This window comes from Epinephelus moara, chromosome 20, assembly GCF_006386435.1.
Source record: "Epinephelus moara isolate mb chromosome 20, YSFRI_EMoa_1.0, whole genome shotgun sequence".
NCBI classification, from domain to species: Eukaryota; Metazoa; Chordata; class Actinopteri; order Perciformes; family Serranidae; genus Epinephelus; species Epinephelus moara.
The window spans coordinates 31817064-31834822 of NC_065525.1; the positions used below are offsets into that span (position 1 = coordinate 31817064).

At 42.7% G+C, this 17759-nt stretch overlaps 1 protein-coding gene across 2 annotated transcripts in view; it reads right to left on the reverse strand.

The window, feature by feature from the left end:
* LOC126407643 (A disintegrin and metalloproteinase with thrombospondin motifs 20) overlaps nt 1-17759 on the reverse strand; it is a 109746-nt gene that overhangs the window by 39476 nt on the left and 52511 nt on the right. For both annotated transcript variants that reach the window (XM_050072720.1, XM_050072722.1), the window contains 9 exons: nt 12280-12375; nt 9297-9463; nt 8927-9056; nt 8047-8173; nt 7730-7940; nt 6334-6498; nt 5733-5903; nt 4655-4774; nt 907-1014 (listed from right to left, as the gene is read on the reverse strand). In XM_050072720.1, the coding sequence (XP_049928677.1) occupies nt 907-1014; nt 4655-4774; nt 5733-5903; nt 6334-6498; nt 7730-7940; nt 8047-8173; nt 8927-9056; nt 9297-9463; nt 12280-12375 (1295 nt within the window). The remainder of the gene's footprint in view (nt 1-906; nt 1015-4654; nt 4775-5732; nt 5904-6333; nt 6499-7729; nt 7941-8046; nt 8174-8926; nt 9057-9296; nt 9464-12279; nt 12376-17759) is intronic.

A 17759-nucleotide genomic window follows, 5' to 3' on the forward strand; every position in this document is an offset into this window, starting at 1 on the left:
GCTGGTGTCCTCAAACGACTCCCTGATCAACTTTCACCTGCTTACACTTTATATCTGTACCCGTGCCATCTCAGCAGGACATCGCAGTAAACATTTCTGAGGGGATGAATACCTAATGCAATCAAATGGCTCCAGCTCAAACAGGCATGTTAATATCCCTCTCATATCAATGACTCTCTGAAGAGGATGGCAGTTCCGCTGCCCGGGGGGGAATGTATGCATGTGTGCGTGCACACGTGGTGTGTGTGTATTACGTGTGTGTGTCTGTAAGACCACACTGGCGCTGGCCTCTTTGACATGTGAGCTCACACCGACTTTCAGATTGACAGACGGGGTTCAATCTTAGAAACCGTAGACTCGTGTTTAGATGAAATCTGGTTTTCATTTGCGACGAGTAACAATGCAAACTATCAGGGAGACAGAGGGGCCTCTCAGCTCAGACAGTGGAGCCTGTGTGTGTGTCCGTATATGTGTGTGAGTGTGTAGATGCAGCAGGGGGTAAAAGAGACAATGCCAAAGAGGATCATGGTCCTGTACATTATGTACTATATGAAGGAATGTTGGGGTATACAATAAAGTTTAATATGTCAACCTAATATTTGCAAACACACATGCAGGAGACCCGTCCTTACTGGAGTGTGGTTTTCTTCAGTTAAACACACACACACACACACACACACACACGTATATAAACTATTTCATCAGTATTCTCATTTTTCATTCTTTGTCAAAGACAGAGGTAAGTCTGATTCCAGAGCCCAGCAGATCATTTCCCTCGAGCTACACACTTTGTTTACCATTCAACAACAACTGCATCACTTTTGTATATTCTTTGGACTGACTAAAGTAAACCCACAGACTGTAATGTGCTCCAATAGACCCAATAAACCCAATTTGTTTCCTTACCGCAGTCCAGGAGCCGTATCTCCACTGAGTCAGGAGCTGAGCGGAGTTGTCAGGACGAGGTGTGCTTTGCACCGGAGAGGCCCAGGCACATGCTGGCATCTCACAGTCCTGCAAAAACAAACATGCATATGCAGTAAAATTAGTAATTACTGAGAGTTATAACTCACTACACTGAAGCTGTGAGAGTAAACATGCCAAAATATTTTCTAAAGGCATTTCAAAGACTCCCTTCGATCCAAAAATCCAGGTTAAGATGTCTCCAGCTGTAAAAAAAAAAACTTGACTTGTGTTGTTTAGTTCTACTTCCCAAAGCTTGTAGACCCAGCTTATAGGATGTCTGTCTATATCATTGTGACCTCAATTCCAACAGCTGAGACGGATCACTTATCTGGAGACTGAAAGGTCATCAGTTCAACACTCTGCCTCCATCAGTGTCTTATGCAATACCCTTAAACCACTCAGGTACAAGTGTGGTGCAGCCTTATGGTCTGTGTCCACCTTGACAGTGATTTGGACTTTGGGTCAAAGCAAAGCAGAACAGGCCCACATTTAAAGAAGCTGCTGGTGTTAACGAGGGCCACATTTACACTAGTAGGGTTTTAATGATCTCCATACATGAGTGTTAGTGCACCTTTTCAGAATCAATTTTCATCCATTTAACACAACTAAAAACACATAACACATGGCCATTCACATACACTAGGCATGCACATACTGGTGTAAACAGGAAGCAGACTGTCTACTCTGCAGTTTGTTGCATACAGCCAATACTACAGGGATGGCAGAAAGTACAAACTAAGGCGACATTTAAGAGCAGTACCGGCAGGAAGCAACATCCACAGACAGAGGAAGCAGCAGCAATGGGAAAGTAGTACGCTAACCACACATAAAGGATGAAATCACAAGAGGCCTAGCTATAATGTTTTGGCTACGTAAGCAAACGTGAATGTCTGTCATCGTTTCCAAATGTCTCTGTTTCCGCCCTTCCAGACTAAAACGCAGCCCCGGAAGTTTTTAAACTAATATGGGGTCAGCAGTGTTTTCAAAGGTCTCCGTTTTAGGGGTTCAAAAATGCCAGAGTAAGGTAGCAATAGTTAAGAGTTTTAAAATGAAAACGTATTAGTGTGTATGTAGCCTAGGTCACAACTTTTGAAGTTTGCAGTGAAGGTCATGTGCCTAATTTAGGAGCATCATCAAAGAGTGAAGATCAAGGATACTCCACATGTAATTGGATCTGCTTTTAACCAATCAACAGATGATTGACATGAGCTCTGTTTAGCTTACACACCAAACAAAGGAATGCACTAGTTTGCTGAATCATGCTTGATTTTAAATCCTGCGTGTCTAGTTTAAGTCATTGCTCCAACATAATGGGAGTTTAAGAGGCACTAAGTTGGCTCTGCTCGTCTTCCTCATCGTCCAAGCTTGAATTATTATATTAACAATGGATGAAATGACTGTGAAATGTGGAAGAGGTAGCTCATAGTGATGAACCCACTGAGAATTACTGTGCTAAGCTCCAAGCATTTCAACATCTCATTGTTTTGGTTTTCCAGCCCACAACTTAAACTAAAGCACATTATCCCCATTCTTGCCTCCCTACACTGGCTGCCTGTTAGCTACAGAATACAATGTAAGATTCTGATGTTAGTCTACAGAGTGTTAATTTTGTATAACGTGACTGTTGCTGTTACTGTCACAATGTGGCGACAGTACAAAAACAATAAGGATACAGTTGTTGCTATAGGTGCAAAAATAACAGTAACGATATACGATAATTACTGTTATTATTTTACTGCTATTATCACTCAATTGTTTGTGTTTCTCTCCTTTCTTTAGTTTTTGCTTTTCTCTCTGTGTGTGTAAGAGCTCTTTGGATCAACTCTGTGTTTAAAGTGCTACATAAATAAAGTTGACTTGACTTGACACAACTTAAAGGAGAAGTCCAGTATTTTGCACTTTGAGCCCCATTTCTGGCTTGTTTATGATGAAATAGAGTGGTTGAGGCCAAAATAGTGACGATTGCTCATTTTCGGAGAATTTGGCTTTCCCCTGCCTGGCTTAACACTGCTGCCTATGGCCATGTGTGAACCTGTCCTAAAACCACCCTAAACGTTCATTTTCAAAGCCATGAAACTCACCGGGTGGTCAGTGGTGTTCGTTGATGTTCTGACATAAAAATCGTAGCAAGCTGTAGTTTCCATCCGTGTTTTCGCTACTCATCTCGATTGTGGAACTATTTTTTTTTCACCTGTGTGTAAACTTCCGCTTGATCGTTCGTTTGACCCTGAAGCGTTATACACTCCAGCCCACTTGATGGCGATAATGCTCCTTTACGTGGGTGTCGCCAACCGGCAGGAACAGAGAAGCAGAAGAAGGTTGTGTTGTGTTCAAAGGCATCGTACTGCGAAGGTTGTTTACAAGCGAGTAATCCATTGTGCAGTTGTTTAAACTTATTACAAAACTTTATCGTTCGTTCTCGTTCTTCCTCCAGGAGCGCACACAGCACTGTCGAGCCGGCACTTTCGCTGAGCTAAAAGACTACAATGACTACAACCTTGTTGTAAACAACCCCCTCTCCATTTGCGGTGGCGGATTACCACCAACAGACAATGAGGCTTCTATAGAAAACGAATGGATTACACAAATTGTCAAATAAATCATCACGGAAACCACAGTTTGCTACGATGTTTATGTCAGAACATCAACGAACACCACTGACCACTCGGTGAGTTTCATGGCTTTGAAAATGAACGTTTAGGGTGGTTCTAGGACAGATATACACATGGCCATAGGCAGCAGTGTTAAGCCAGGCAGGGGAAAGCCAAATTCTCAGAAAATGAGCAATCGTCACTATTTTGGTCTTAGCCGCTCTATTTCATCATAAACAACCCAGAAATGGGGCTCAAAGTGCAAAATACCGGACTTCTCCTTTAACTGTTTGGTTCAGTCCTTCGGCTCTCACCTGTTGCAGCCAGCAGTTGTTTTTGCTGAAAAAGTGTTGTATGCTAACAGAACAGACCGACAAAGTCTGCAACTAGCTAGTGAGGACAGCTGAGTACTTTGTGGGGGTGCAGCTTCTGTGCTGCATATTTCCCTCAGGAGTTACTGGAGGTCAAAAACAGAGCCAAACTGAAAATGAATATTTAACTGACAGCCGTTATATTAGCATTCATTTGTAGTTGTGGTCAGAGACATGACTCAAAATAAATGCTACTGTTGCTCTGTGTCGGCTGGATGTTTGAATAGAAAATGGCTGAAGTGATAACAGGCCAATGTTGTGTTTACCCTGTGTTAACAACTGCCCTCAGAGTGGCCAAAAAAATCACTCAGTGCTGCTTTAAGTTGGCTTAGCAGTGATACTACCTTGTCTGATTGATTTAAAGGTTAAAATAACCCAGGCAGCCTTCACTCAGTAGTTCTTTTAAGTTGGCAGAAGCACATTTTGAAGTGTCCATAAGGGTGCATTTTATTGTACACTGCAACTTTAAGTCTTATTTGAAACATTAACTCAAGAGTGAATATATTCTTTAACATCAGGGCGGTGAATTTTCCCGAAAACTAAACATAATGAGCCTCATGTCTTGTTTGTGTCCTGACCTCAGATGATGCATTTGACATCTGAATTCAATCTTGTGTGCAGCATTAATCCTGTTAATCTTTTATGACTTGCATCTTATTTACCCTACGAGCAAATAAGACTCTGAGACAAATACGGGTGAACCTTGAATTGAATGTTGTTTTTTACCTGGCTGTCTCTGGGCCTTGCCGCAGCATTGCACTCTCTGTCGTCTACCGTGTCACCATAGTTCCCCGACACGCACCTAACAGCTCTCATCTGGTAGCCGTGGCCACAGGTCACCGCACACTGAAAGACAAAATCACACACAATCATACACACACATAAACACAGGAAAGGAGAAGCCCGGTCAACCGCAAAGCTATCTCAAACTCTATCGAAGTATGTCAAGGTTGATATCTTATACGGGACCTCAGTCACGACTCAGCAGAGCCTGGGTAAGACTCTGACATGCATGCATACACACACACACATATGGACACATGCGTCCACATACACACCCACAGTCTAAACTCGACCCTTTACCCAATTCTTACCTTACATACGAGGTGATCCGATCGTGGTCAGGTACAACGTTAGAGCAGAGGAAGTGCCACAGGATCGGTTTATTTAAGCAGCAAATTATGATTACACAGGCATTAACGAGCCGATATATTCCAGCTCTGTAAATACCACTATCTGACTTCATACAAACACGTGTGGGAGGGCATTAGATCCAAATGTATAAACCAGACTATGAATGGCCAAAGACGTCCATTCATACATGTTTCATTCAATTTGTGCTTTACCATTAACAGGCCTAAACCTACACAGAAACACTTGGAAACTTAGAAATCTGAATGTAAGTGTGTGTGTGTGTGTGTGTGTATGTGTGTGTGTGTGTTTGCGCACCCTGGGTCAGGTTTAGTCTGACAGGATATGAGGGCAAAGTGAAAGCACCATGGAGGAAATGGCAGCTGGAGTCAGAGCACACTCCTCCGTAACTTGCCGGTATATCGGGTTGCACTCACACACACATAACTTGAAATACACACCAACGCCGCTACACACCACATTCTTTCTCTGTGACGACACACACACACACACACACACACACATGTGCACACACAGAGTAACAGATACGAGTCAAACACCTAGACAGCAAGCCACACGTGAAACCCATTTCCTCGGTCAAACACCGCATCAAGTCACCTCGCCCCTGTGTGTCTATGTCTCATCTGTGTGTGTGTGTTTCTGCAGGACTCACCGCTCCCCAGACGCCAACCTGCCAGGACGCACACTCGGGCAGCTCGCAGCTCCCTACAGCAGGAGGTTTGCTGGATGGGTCGCAGAAGTGCTCGCTCAGCTTTTCCTCCCCGGCTCCCATGCTGCAGGACACTTGTCTGTGCCTCATCCCCTTCCCACAAGTCACCAGGCACTGGGTGGGGAAGGTGGGTGTGGTAGGGTGGGGGATGATGGTGGAAAAGGAGGAGAAGGAGTAATTAATATGACAGAATGTGTGTGGACGTTCAAAATTTCATTCATTTTCTCGATACAAAATAGTTGACAGCACACATTTCTATGCTAATTTCTGCCACTGGAGGAGGAACACACATGCAGGGCTGCTATGTCGGGCCGCACTGGATGTGGCTGGTAATCTAGTAATTGCATTTTATTTTATGGCAATCTGGTGCATCCCCTGTATTATAATTTACTCCCCTGACCTTACTGTTAAACCCGAGTAGTGCTGAGCTGTGCTGAAGGCTGCCTTTTTCGCTGTAGGTGTGTAAAAGATATTAGATTTGTCCTTTGCAGTCCGCCTCTAGAGATTAATAAAGGTGTATTTATAATATAATAAAGGTTCCCACCTCACTCCACTCGCTAACAGTCCACTTCGGACACGGCTGCTCGTTGCAGCCTTCAGTGACCACCCTCTGGTATTCGTTGCAGTCCCGGTCCACCAGCCGTCTACCCAGGTTGTTCATACAGTAAGACTCTCTGCTGCGGCTCCCGCGTCCACAGGTCTTAGAGCACTGTTTGCAAGAATACAGTCAACATGTTCAGCTAATTTAATCACACATTCCAATCCAGTGATGCATATTGAAATGATTTTTACAATAAATAAAATCAAAAACAGTCTTCATATTGACTGGTCTCTGTCCAAAAATGATGAGCAACACATATTGTATATTAGGGGTGGGAAAAACAAATCAATTCACTTAAGTATCTTTTTTGAAATCAATTTTTTATCCCTGAATCGGAGGTAGAAAGAAGCTGTCACTTTCATTGTGGTAATCTCGATTCAAGAAAAATACGTCCAAAGCGAGGAGGTAGAAAATGGCAGATGGCCCTGCTCGAATAGCATCACGAATCCCCGCCTGATCAGCAAACTGCCTGTTGCTGCCGTTACCAGATTAGACCCAGCCTGCTCTGAACCCTGGTGCTGGGGTTTGCACCAGCTGAATTCGACTTAGTACAGCTGCTACTAAGTCCGTCTCCAAAGCTCCTTCTCACTAGCTTGCCCATACTTTTCTCATTTGTGGTGTGATAACACAAACAGAGAGAGCTGGGCGAGGGGCTAAGCGAATCCATGCACTGCACACAGCTCTACAATGGAATAAGATCTTATATATTTCAAATACTTGAAAAAAAATAAAATAAAGAAAATTATTAAGTGGCTGTCAATATTGTGGCAGCCACCACAAATAAATCAATGTATGGGAAACACTACAGGGGGTGTTTGATTCAGTTTACTGTACATGTAGGCTGACATACATTTAAGTTTATATAGCACCTTTCACAGAGGAAGGTCGCAAAGGGTCTACTGGAGTAAAATAGTTAAAAATAAAACCATAAAAACAGTTTATTTACCTCTTTTCTATGAGGTATGTGATGCTGCTGAGATAGAAGTCAGAAAGACTGACTGACGTGATGTGCACTCTTTTAGGAAATATATCTCGTGATATACAGTCTCTAGAAGTGCATGATTTAACTTTCTCCTACTGTCTAGTGTTAATAACGAAAGCAAAAATAGCATTAATTGACAATACTGAACATATACAGTACATATCAAAATGGCACCCATGTATCATGATCGTATCGAATCAAGAGATTAGTATATTGTCTCTGCCCTATCATATATGCACTGAAAAAAAATGAATGCATATATACATTATTAGACATTAGAAATATGGAATAAATAAATACTCAGTCTGTTTGGCCAGTAAATATATATATTACAGTTGTAATACAGTTGGATTGTACCTGTGACCAGGCGCTGTACTGCCAGCTCTTGAGCAGACAGTCCCCATGGCAGGGCTCTCTGGTCTGAGGTTTAGCGGAGTCTCCACAGGCGCTGGCCTCCATCCTCTCACTCTGTCTCTTCATCAGGCTGTACTTCATACACTGAACATCCAGGCTGCGGTAGCCTGGTCCGCATTTAGCAGAACATTCGCTCTTTCCAGCGACATGCCACCTGTGTGAAAGGAGCGGGAAAAAAATAAAAAAAAGTTAAGCTGTGTACACTGTGCAGGAATTTGTTTTTTGGGTGTATGTGTGCGTCTTTGTGCAATAATCCCCACCTGACTTCACAGTCAGTGTTGCAGGGCTCAGCAACAGCAACAGGACGAGGTAAATGTTCACAGCGCTGGTCTGATACCTCGAGGTGATCGCTCTTACGCACACACACTGCCTTTCGTCTCCGCTCACCTGCACACACACACATGTACGTAGACACATGGGGGGAAAAGCAGGGTTCACATCAGATAACATCTGGCAGACAGTTCGCTTGCCAAAATATCACATTTCTTCACCTTTAACAAGTCTGACCAGCTTTCTGACATCCAGTCCTTCATCATACAGCCTCAGGGGTCCATGTTGGTCTCAGACCCTACAATTACATCTCTTTACTGGATCCCACTGTGCCCTCTGACCCACTGGGAGCCTGACTAACTTGCTTCTAAAGGGGAAATTTGAGGGGATTATTTGGGTTAAGGGGCAGACGAAGGGGAAGGTGTTGGGCGATGTGATTGGCCGGGGTCACATTGGGGTTGCCAGGAGGGGGATTTATGGAAAGAAGGGATGAGTGAGTATGTTTTTAAATCCAGAGGTGAGTGTAAGTGATGCAAGAGAAATGCTAATCCTAATGTGCCCTGACACTCAGATCCACATCCATGTAATACGATTTCATGCAGTAAGAGCTGTAAGACACATTATGATTCATAATAATCTCACACTTTTTAACACATTTCTGCTGGTAGCTTTTTAGAGTTCACATCAAAAGTAGCTGTGAAATTTGCGTGTCAGACCGCAAGGCTCTAACAAGACTGAAATATTGCAGTTTGTGAAATAACTTTAGGCCTAAAAGTATAATTGAAAAGATTTTCAAGATTCGCTGAAGCAAAAAGAAAAATGATCGGATTCTTCATGTGTGGAGATTTGGAAGCCGAGCTGAGGTCTTACCCTGACAGATGCGGTTGCACTCGAGCCAGGAACCTGAGGGATCCCACACAAACTGCTCCCTGTGTTCCTCGATGGGTATGTTGAAGGAGTAACGGACATCTGGGTTGTAGAGGTTTCCCACACACAAGACCTGGGGAAACAATGGTGGGAAAAGCAAGGTCAAAAGATTTCATAGTGCTTTTCTTACTTCGTCCACACAGAGATATCACCCTTTTAGATCGAGCTCAGTATGTCGGTAGATAAGAAGACAGCAAACTTCTGAAGAGATCAAGACTAAAGGATGCAAAACAGAAGACTACAGAACAGTAAAAACATAACCTCCTTGGCGGAGGTAATTAAGACCAAAGAGGAGAAAGTCTCCTCCTGATACCTGCAGAATGAGCTCCTCCTCGATGCGGTCAGTGCAGTTGATGCGCTCCACTTTTGTGTCCGAGCCGCTGTAGTCGATGATGGTTCCCTTGAAGGTGATTTCCCTTTTAAACATGGCCACTACAAAGTTCCCATTTAAGAGGGAGTTGGACTGGCTGTCGGATAATGCTGGAACAACAAACAGACACAAACCGTAAACAACACTGAAGTCCAAACGTGAAAGAATTGCTTAAGTGAAATGTTTGGTTTTATTAAATGAGTTTGGCTCTTGCAGACTTGAGGTTTTAGGGAATGTTTACGAGCTGTGGCATTCATCATTTCAGGCAATATGTTAAGTAAACAGTCTTTCAGTTGCCAACCTATTGTTCTGCAAAGACATTGTTGCAGGGAAGGTATGTTGAAACACTGGTGGCACTAAATTACAGTTATTCGGAGAGAGACGAGAGAGAGTTAGGCTGCGTGACTCTTCCTAATGACTGACATTGCAATGCAAACAAAGGATCTCCGCTGACTGCAAATATAAACAAGTACATAAACATACACGCACAAATTACACACAGGAACACATGGATAGACACTAGCATTTGGTAAACTAGCACATGAACCCAAAATGAACGCTGACCACCTCTCTCTCTACCCCGAACACTATGATTTAAGAAAACATGCAGTTAATTACAATCTCAGAGTGCATGTCGCAACAATGTATGTGATTAAGTCTGTAGACGCAACTTTGTTTACAGTGAGGTCTGTACGTTGTTGGAAGCCAGCAAGTCATCTTTAGCCCAGAGATGACTGTGGGGTCTGTGGGGTTTTGACAACGATCTACAGACTCTGGTTGTCATCATTGACAGTTTGCAAAACTGGAAAAAAACAATACTTTGGAAAATGTGCAGATACACAGCCACACACCCAGAGTGCACCTAAACACATTTTAGGCATATTTTCCAGAGAAATGTACACCTTAAAGGAATGCTATACAATATTCAGAGCATATGCTAAACACCGGCTGAGCAGCTAACGGTGCTAACTGTATGAGCAGTGCTAACAATGGCAACAGTGTCGACAGAGCTGATGGTGTTAACAGGAGGAGGGGGCTGTGCCGATATCAGCGGTACTTGTCATATAAGCAGAGTGCAAAGTGGCGGTGATGATCTAGCCAGTGGGATACACATATAAGACTTACACGCACCTGCGGCCAGACAGTCTCCCACAACAAAGAACCGAGAAGCTTAGATTACAACGCATGCACAGGTAGCATGACTTCTCTGCTCAGGACACCATTACTCTACCATTACTTTGCAAACAAATGTTTGCTATATTAATGCTCTGAATATCATACAGAGCTCCTTTAATGCTTGAACAGTGGAAAAAATGGCTTAAAATGACATGATGGCACATTACAGGATTAAGTTTGTTCTCCAGTGCACAAGCTCTACTAAATACCTGCACGTCTTGATACAGATGGGTCAAAAATAAAAGGAGAAACCAACATAAAGTGTCTTTAAAAAGGTGTTGAGCCACCATCTGCTTCCAGAGCAGCTTCTCTCTAAGCTTGGCAGCACTGATTCTCCAGGTCTCTGACTCAGCTGGCGTGATGAGCGCTTTTTCTGTAAGATCTTCCCTCATTTGGTGCAGTGATGATGGCGCTGAAGAGCACTGCCTATTACATCACTTCAAAACCTTTCATAGGCGTTACTTAAGTTGAGATCAGTGACTGCAGAGGCCATAGCAAATGCTCCACATCATGTTAAAACTTTCCCTGATAAAGGTCTAGTTAGGAAGAACTTGGCTCTGTTCGGATACTTGCGTAGTATGACAGATGTTTTGCACCACAGCACTGTTAGTAGGTATTGTACAGTTTATCCAGAGCAGCTTTCTATAGCAGACTTTACAAAGGGCTTCATGATAAAATACATAAGAAAGACATTAAATAAAGGCACAATGCAGGAGTAACAAATAATATAAAGATTGAAAGTAAATAAATAAAACTTAGCAAACGAAAATCTACACAGATCTGCTTTTTAAAGGTGTCCAAAGTGTCTAAAGTGTCCAAGTCCAACAGCAGAGATTTGAGCCACAACATCAAAGGCACAGTCTCCTTTTTTTGTCATGACCGCAATGATCTTCTCAAAAAAAAAAAATTCTACATACTGCATCAGCCGGAGTTACAACATTGACAGGGCGTTGCAAATACCAACCACGTTTAATACAGACACCACCACTCGCTCAGTGTGTGGTTGTGGCGCTCAGCAACAGCAGGAGTCGAGCTTTTCACAGCAGCATGGCAGCGAGACCCTGCCAGATGTGTTTTCTGACAATCTGACTTAAAACATCTTGAACCTGACTTGAACCATCTGAAAATGGGCGCCCGCCCTTACAACATAGGCAAAACTCCTTTTCTCTGTTTTTTTCCCCACCCTGTCTATCTCTCTCTCATGTGCAAGCACATACACACACACACAGAAACCCCCCCCCCCCACACACACACACACACACACATCTGAGCCCGGTGGGTCCATCTAACCCTATACCCCTATATCCACTTTCATGCAGCCTGGGCTCCACATGCCTCTAATTAGCACCTATTGCTGCCTCATTTATCTTTCTCAGGGGCTGACACTCCATTTGCTTTCCCAACCAACCCCTCTTTGCCATGACCAGATGGACCAACGCCCCTCCACGTTTCCTCCACATACACTCAGTACAAATGACATTTCCTTTCCTTTATAAAAACAGTTTGACAACAGTTTGGCCCACGTCTCCTCACCCTCCTTCACTAAAAGCCTGCCTCTACAGCTCTGGGTCACCAACTCTGGGTGGTTTATGGTCATGTTAGGGGATAATGGCATTGACCTATGAGATGAGGACTGAAGGGCTGTAATGTATACATCTTATTAGGTTGGACTGCTTCCATTTTGGATTGATTGTCCCAAGAAAACCTGTAATTTAATACAGTGTTGCTGTAAAACACACAGCACACTCACCGAGGTAGTTGTCGTCCTCTGGCTTTCCAGAGTAGCTGACCTGTTTGATATCAATGTTGGTGGCTCCGGCTGGGATCCGCACCACTGTGTTGTAACCTGAAGAGGAAAACATGGAGAGACAGACAGACGAAACATGAGAGTGAGACAGGGAGTGCAGAAAGTTACACAATTGTTTAGGGAGTAAAGTAGCCACAATAACAGCACTGAGCAGTCCCACCTTGATTTTCATAATAGCTTCACTATGCTACACCAAATCCCAGTCAGGCAAGTCCGGTTCTAACCACGGGGGATTTAAATGTCACACTTGGAAAAATACAAAAAAAAGGTCCCAGTCCTCTCAAATAACCTGCAGGAGGCCTTGTTTTAGTCTTAGAGGCCCGACCGTGAAATGATATGTAATTATTCCCTGGACCTACCTTTGGCCTGTAATTACTACACCAGGTCTGTTGTCCAATGATAAACTAACATACAAAACGAGTGAGCATGAAGGAAAGAGAGCACGTAAAAGCCAAAGGGGCGACAACAAAAATGCAGCAATGGAGACTGAACAGAGGACAGGAAACGATATAAGTGAAAGATCAAGTAGAGGAAAAATTATCTGTATCATCTTGTGAGAATTGCTGGGCTTGAGTGCTCAATACATTGCTGGGGCCGACCGAAAATGAATACACAGCGGCAAGTATCGAAAACTTTTAGCTGACACCGAAGGCTTGCTTAGATTTGTACTCTTCTTTACTAATTCTCTGATCATCCAGTTTTGGAACTAAATCATTTTGTCAATTTATTTCAAGTAAGGTGTCGAAAAAAGCCAAAAAAAGGCAACATAATGGTACACACAGTATAAGCATCAAAATATTTCTAATGATACAAGTTATACTCCTGAGAGCAGTTGCTACAGATTCTGTAAATATAGCTAAACATAAACTAAGCAAAAATTGTCATCTACTTTATGTGAATCAGTGGCATGGTGGTGGTAGTTAGCATTGTCGCCTCACAGTAAGAGGGTTCCTCGTTTGAACCACGGGGTGGGGGAGCCCTTCTGTGAAGAATTTGCATGTTCTCCCTGTGTCAGCGTGGGTTTTCTCCAGATACTCCGACTTCCTCCCACAGTCCAAAGACATGCAGGTTAACTGGTGACTCTAAATTATCCGTAGGTGTGACTGTGAGTGTGAATGGTTGTCTGTCTCCATGTGTCAGCCCTGTGATAGTCTGGTGACCTGTCTAGGGTGTACCCTGCCTCTCGTCCAGTGTCAGCTGGGATAGGCTCCGGCCCCCAGCAACTTCTAACAGGATAACCGGTTATGGAAAGTGAATGAATGAATATTTCAGTTCAGTTCAGTTCAGTTCTTTATTTGTGAATAGTATCGTCAGTGGTCAGTACCTTTTCATAAAGTGACGACCTAACCTGCATGCTGTGCCCAGGAATGTCCCAAACACACCAAAACAATAAAAGGTAATGAGGAAATACAGGCAGAAGGCAGTGTCTCAGCAGATAAACACACCGCCACACATTTGTAGTCGGTCATAAGTGATGATTGAGAGGGATTACTTCTGCATGAGTAAAGATTCTTCAGGAAAATCCTGCATAGCATACCTTTAATTCAAGATATTTCAGATTTCTTAATTGTCACTGTGCAAACAAACAACAAAATTCAGGTGTGCTCGAGGGCCGGGCTCAAATATTAAAATAACTACTAAATAGTAATAAAATCATACACAAATGTAGATACACCTTTACCAACTCCTTTACAACTCTTTACCAACGTATGCAGATAAAATGGGATAATAAAAAGTGCTCATGCATATTATTGCACATAAAATAAGTTATTGCACTTAAGAAAAAGAACTGTAATGTGTTTAGGTGGGTTCACTTTGGTCCAGACTTCAGTATGATGATGGCTTAGGGGTAGAGACTGTTCATGAATCTTGTAATGTGTGTTTTGATGAACCTGAGGCTTTTTTTTTGAGGGCAACAGGGCAACAAACGCAACAAATGTAATCTCTCACAGATTAAAAAAAAGCAGAGCTGATGAGAAACAACTCAAAGACACTGCTGTTTTTAAATTCAAATCCATCAGTTGAGTAAAAATATATCCTTTAATAGCAACATTTTGAGGATTACAAGGGAAGAAAGTTTTAGCCATAATGTACTCATGATGAGCCGCTGTTTGGTGCAACAACAATTCTGTACTTCTGGCCTCTTGGTAAGTCCAGTTGAATCACTGGAGGTTTAAAGAGATTACCACAGGTGTACTATTGGTGTATAATGTCTGTTAGATACAGTTGGAGACTGTCAATATTCACTTTCTGAGAGTTCAGCTTGAGAATTTGAATTGATATTTATCTGCTCAGACACCATGTGGCCTTCCAACTACTTCCTGCTGTCACCAAAATAAAATAAAACCTGAACGGAATGAGAGAAAAGGTGTGAATTGATGTGATCTGATGGTTAACCTGACACCTTGAGCCACTCGGGGGCAGCACTTGGTTTATATATCTTTCTCTCATCAGCAATGTAGATCCACACACACACACACACACACACACACACACACACACACACACACACACACACACACACACACACACACACACACTGTAACATCATCACATGTCAAATCAAACATGACTGAAAAACTTCTCCATTGGAGGCCACACTGTATAGGAAGCTACTGCTACAAATTTCTTCACAATAAAACCTTTCCACCACAACCCAAAACCTAAATGCAATCTACTGCGACTGTGTCTCATGTCAAATTCCCCTCCTAAACACAGGGGACAGGATAAGCTAAAAAAAACAGAGGCGTACGAACTTCAGAAACCACCAGCACGCACCCCCTCTGAGGAAACACGCTATCCACAAGCCATCAGAGGCCTCAGCGATCCCCCAGCTTAGCAACTGACCACACACACAATCCTCCGCCACCACAGAGTGACCCAGTGATGAACAGTAAACACACCACCCCGGGGAGAGAGAAACACAACCGCGCTGAACTTAAGGACCACTGGGCTTTACCTCAAACATGCCTCCCTCTGCCACTAGCAAGAGAGAAGATGATGTATTAATAGCCTGTGGAGGAAAATTAGAAGGCGTCACGAGCTCACCCTGGTGCAAGTTGTCAGACGATACTAAGTTGATGACAAACATCTGCGTGTTTTGTAGTTACTGTGAATGGATTATTTTTCCACCCTGAAACAGGAGGCATTTAACCTCCAAGTTTGTTTTTCTTGTCTCCATTATATGCTTTCAAGTCAGGAAGATTTAGAAAATGTAAGTCTGCATCAAGTCCTCTTGTAAATCTCAGATACAGCTTTAAGTCTTAACTGACTTGAAACTTGATAATCTGAAGACATGAAACAATCAAGTGTCAGCAACAGGCAGATCTCATACAGCTGCATAGTTTAATTATAAGGCATGTGCAATGAAAGGACCTAGGTTTATAAAAACACCATCAACACTTACAAACACCCTTAAAGGGGCAGTGTGTAGGATTTAGTGGCATCTAGCGGTGAGGACTGCAGAATGCAACCAGCTAAAACTTCTCCTACGTGCCAAGCATGAACTCCTGGTTAGGATTCCTTCAGCGTTCATTGTTGTGGAGGTTTTTACCTGGGGCTGAATTATCCACAGAGGACTCTTTTTCTCTCAGACAAATGGACCAGGTGATTTAAACCGGTAAAAACACTGAATAAAACAGTTTCAGGGTACAAATAGTTGTTTCGCCTATGCTGTTTGGCTTGTTGTGATCAGTTCACAAGCCCAGCGTCTGCTCAGGTGTGCTCACCTTCTGTGTGGGGCAGTAGCGTCACTAAAAGTAGTGACGTTACTAAGTTACCTCCATTTCTCAGTAGCATGTTGGTAACATCACTCCTTTCTGAGTCAAATAGCCAGAAGCAAAGTTGATTAATTGACCGAGTAGCGTGGGAGGGTCCACAAACGTTACAAGCTATTTTTCTCAGGAATAAGCTCTGAAGTTCAGCTGACTTTTTATTCTGTGGAGTGGAGATAAAAGTAAGGATAATATAACTGAGGATAAGTAATGTGACTGACACCAGCGCCACACCGAGGCATGTAGACGATGGGAAGCACTTCAGTATGACATCACAAACTAATCATGCAGTTGGCTGCTTTGGCTATTAGCTATTCTTGGCAAGACCTGCCCTACTCTGCCTTTGATTGGCTACATTTCACTTCTTAACACGTCTGTCACTTGTCTTACCCATGGACTGAATATATCTAGTGGATTTGCAGTGGACACAACAGAAAAAGACACAACGAGGGCCAAGAAAAGAGACAGAGAACAGTATAAAGTAGGGAGAGAGGAGAGAGTGTTCATTCTGTAACGCCCCCAAAAAAAGAAACATTTTAATCTAGGTCTGTTATTTTCAATCAATCAATTTTATTTATAAAGCCCAATATCACAATTTGCCTCACAGGGCTTTACAGCATACCTCACAGGGCTTTACAGCATACAACATCCCTCTGTCCTTTGGACCCTCACAGCGGATAAGGAAACCCCCCCCCAAAAAATACAAAAATACAACTGTGTATCATCCGNGTACGTAAGGATGATTCATTATGAACGTCAACAAACTGAAAACGATCAGATAAATAAGATTTAAACCAGCTTAGTGCAGAACCTTTTAGGCCAATTAAGTGCTCCAGTCTCTGCAGTAGAATTCGATGGTCAATTGTGTCAAACGCCGCACTAAGATCTAATAAAACAAGTACAGAGACAAGTCGATTTTATTGTTTATACTACTGTCTTTTATTTATCATGGTTTTATTGACTGAAAAACATATTTTGGAATTCTGTTTCTGAATTACTGACATAGCCAGTTAGCCTACTGAAAGAGAACAAGACAGAGAAACGAATTAAGGAGGAATAGGAGAGAGAAAAAGAGAGAAATATGCTGATGATGTCATGTTATTTGAGGACAGGTCCAAATGTCACAAAGTCTTTTTGCTTGCCTATTTGTTTGGCTGACACTTTTTCTTATCGCTGAGCTAACAGTGATTTGATAAAAAATTAAAAAAAGAAATGTAGCTTTGCATGTAGCAAGGTACTTTTGCCATTTTGCTGGAGAAACATAGCAAGCTTAGCTATATATGTAGAGTAGCTAGTAACACTGCAACACAGCAACACTGCTCACCTTTTTTTCTCAGATAACTTAAGATCCAGACCTTCAGGTGGTTTTTAATCAGGAGCCGAATCATCAGCAGAGGTCTCTTCCTCTCCAAAACAAACAGACCCAGTGATTTAGAGCCAGTATCTAGAGCCAGTGTTCGGTTTGGCTATTCTGGGCTACGAAAGAAACATGGCGGTGATACATGGTGATCCCCACAGATGAAGGAACACTCCCTATGTTGATATAATCATTCTGTCACAACACAACAAATCTTATTTTCAGGTGATTATATGCTAAAGAAAACACTTATGAAATTTAATTTCTGCCAGTATATTCCCTCTAAATCCTAC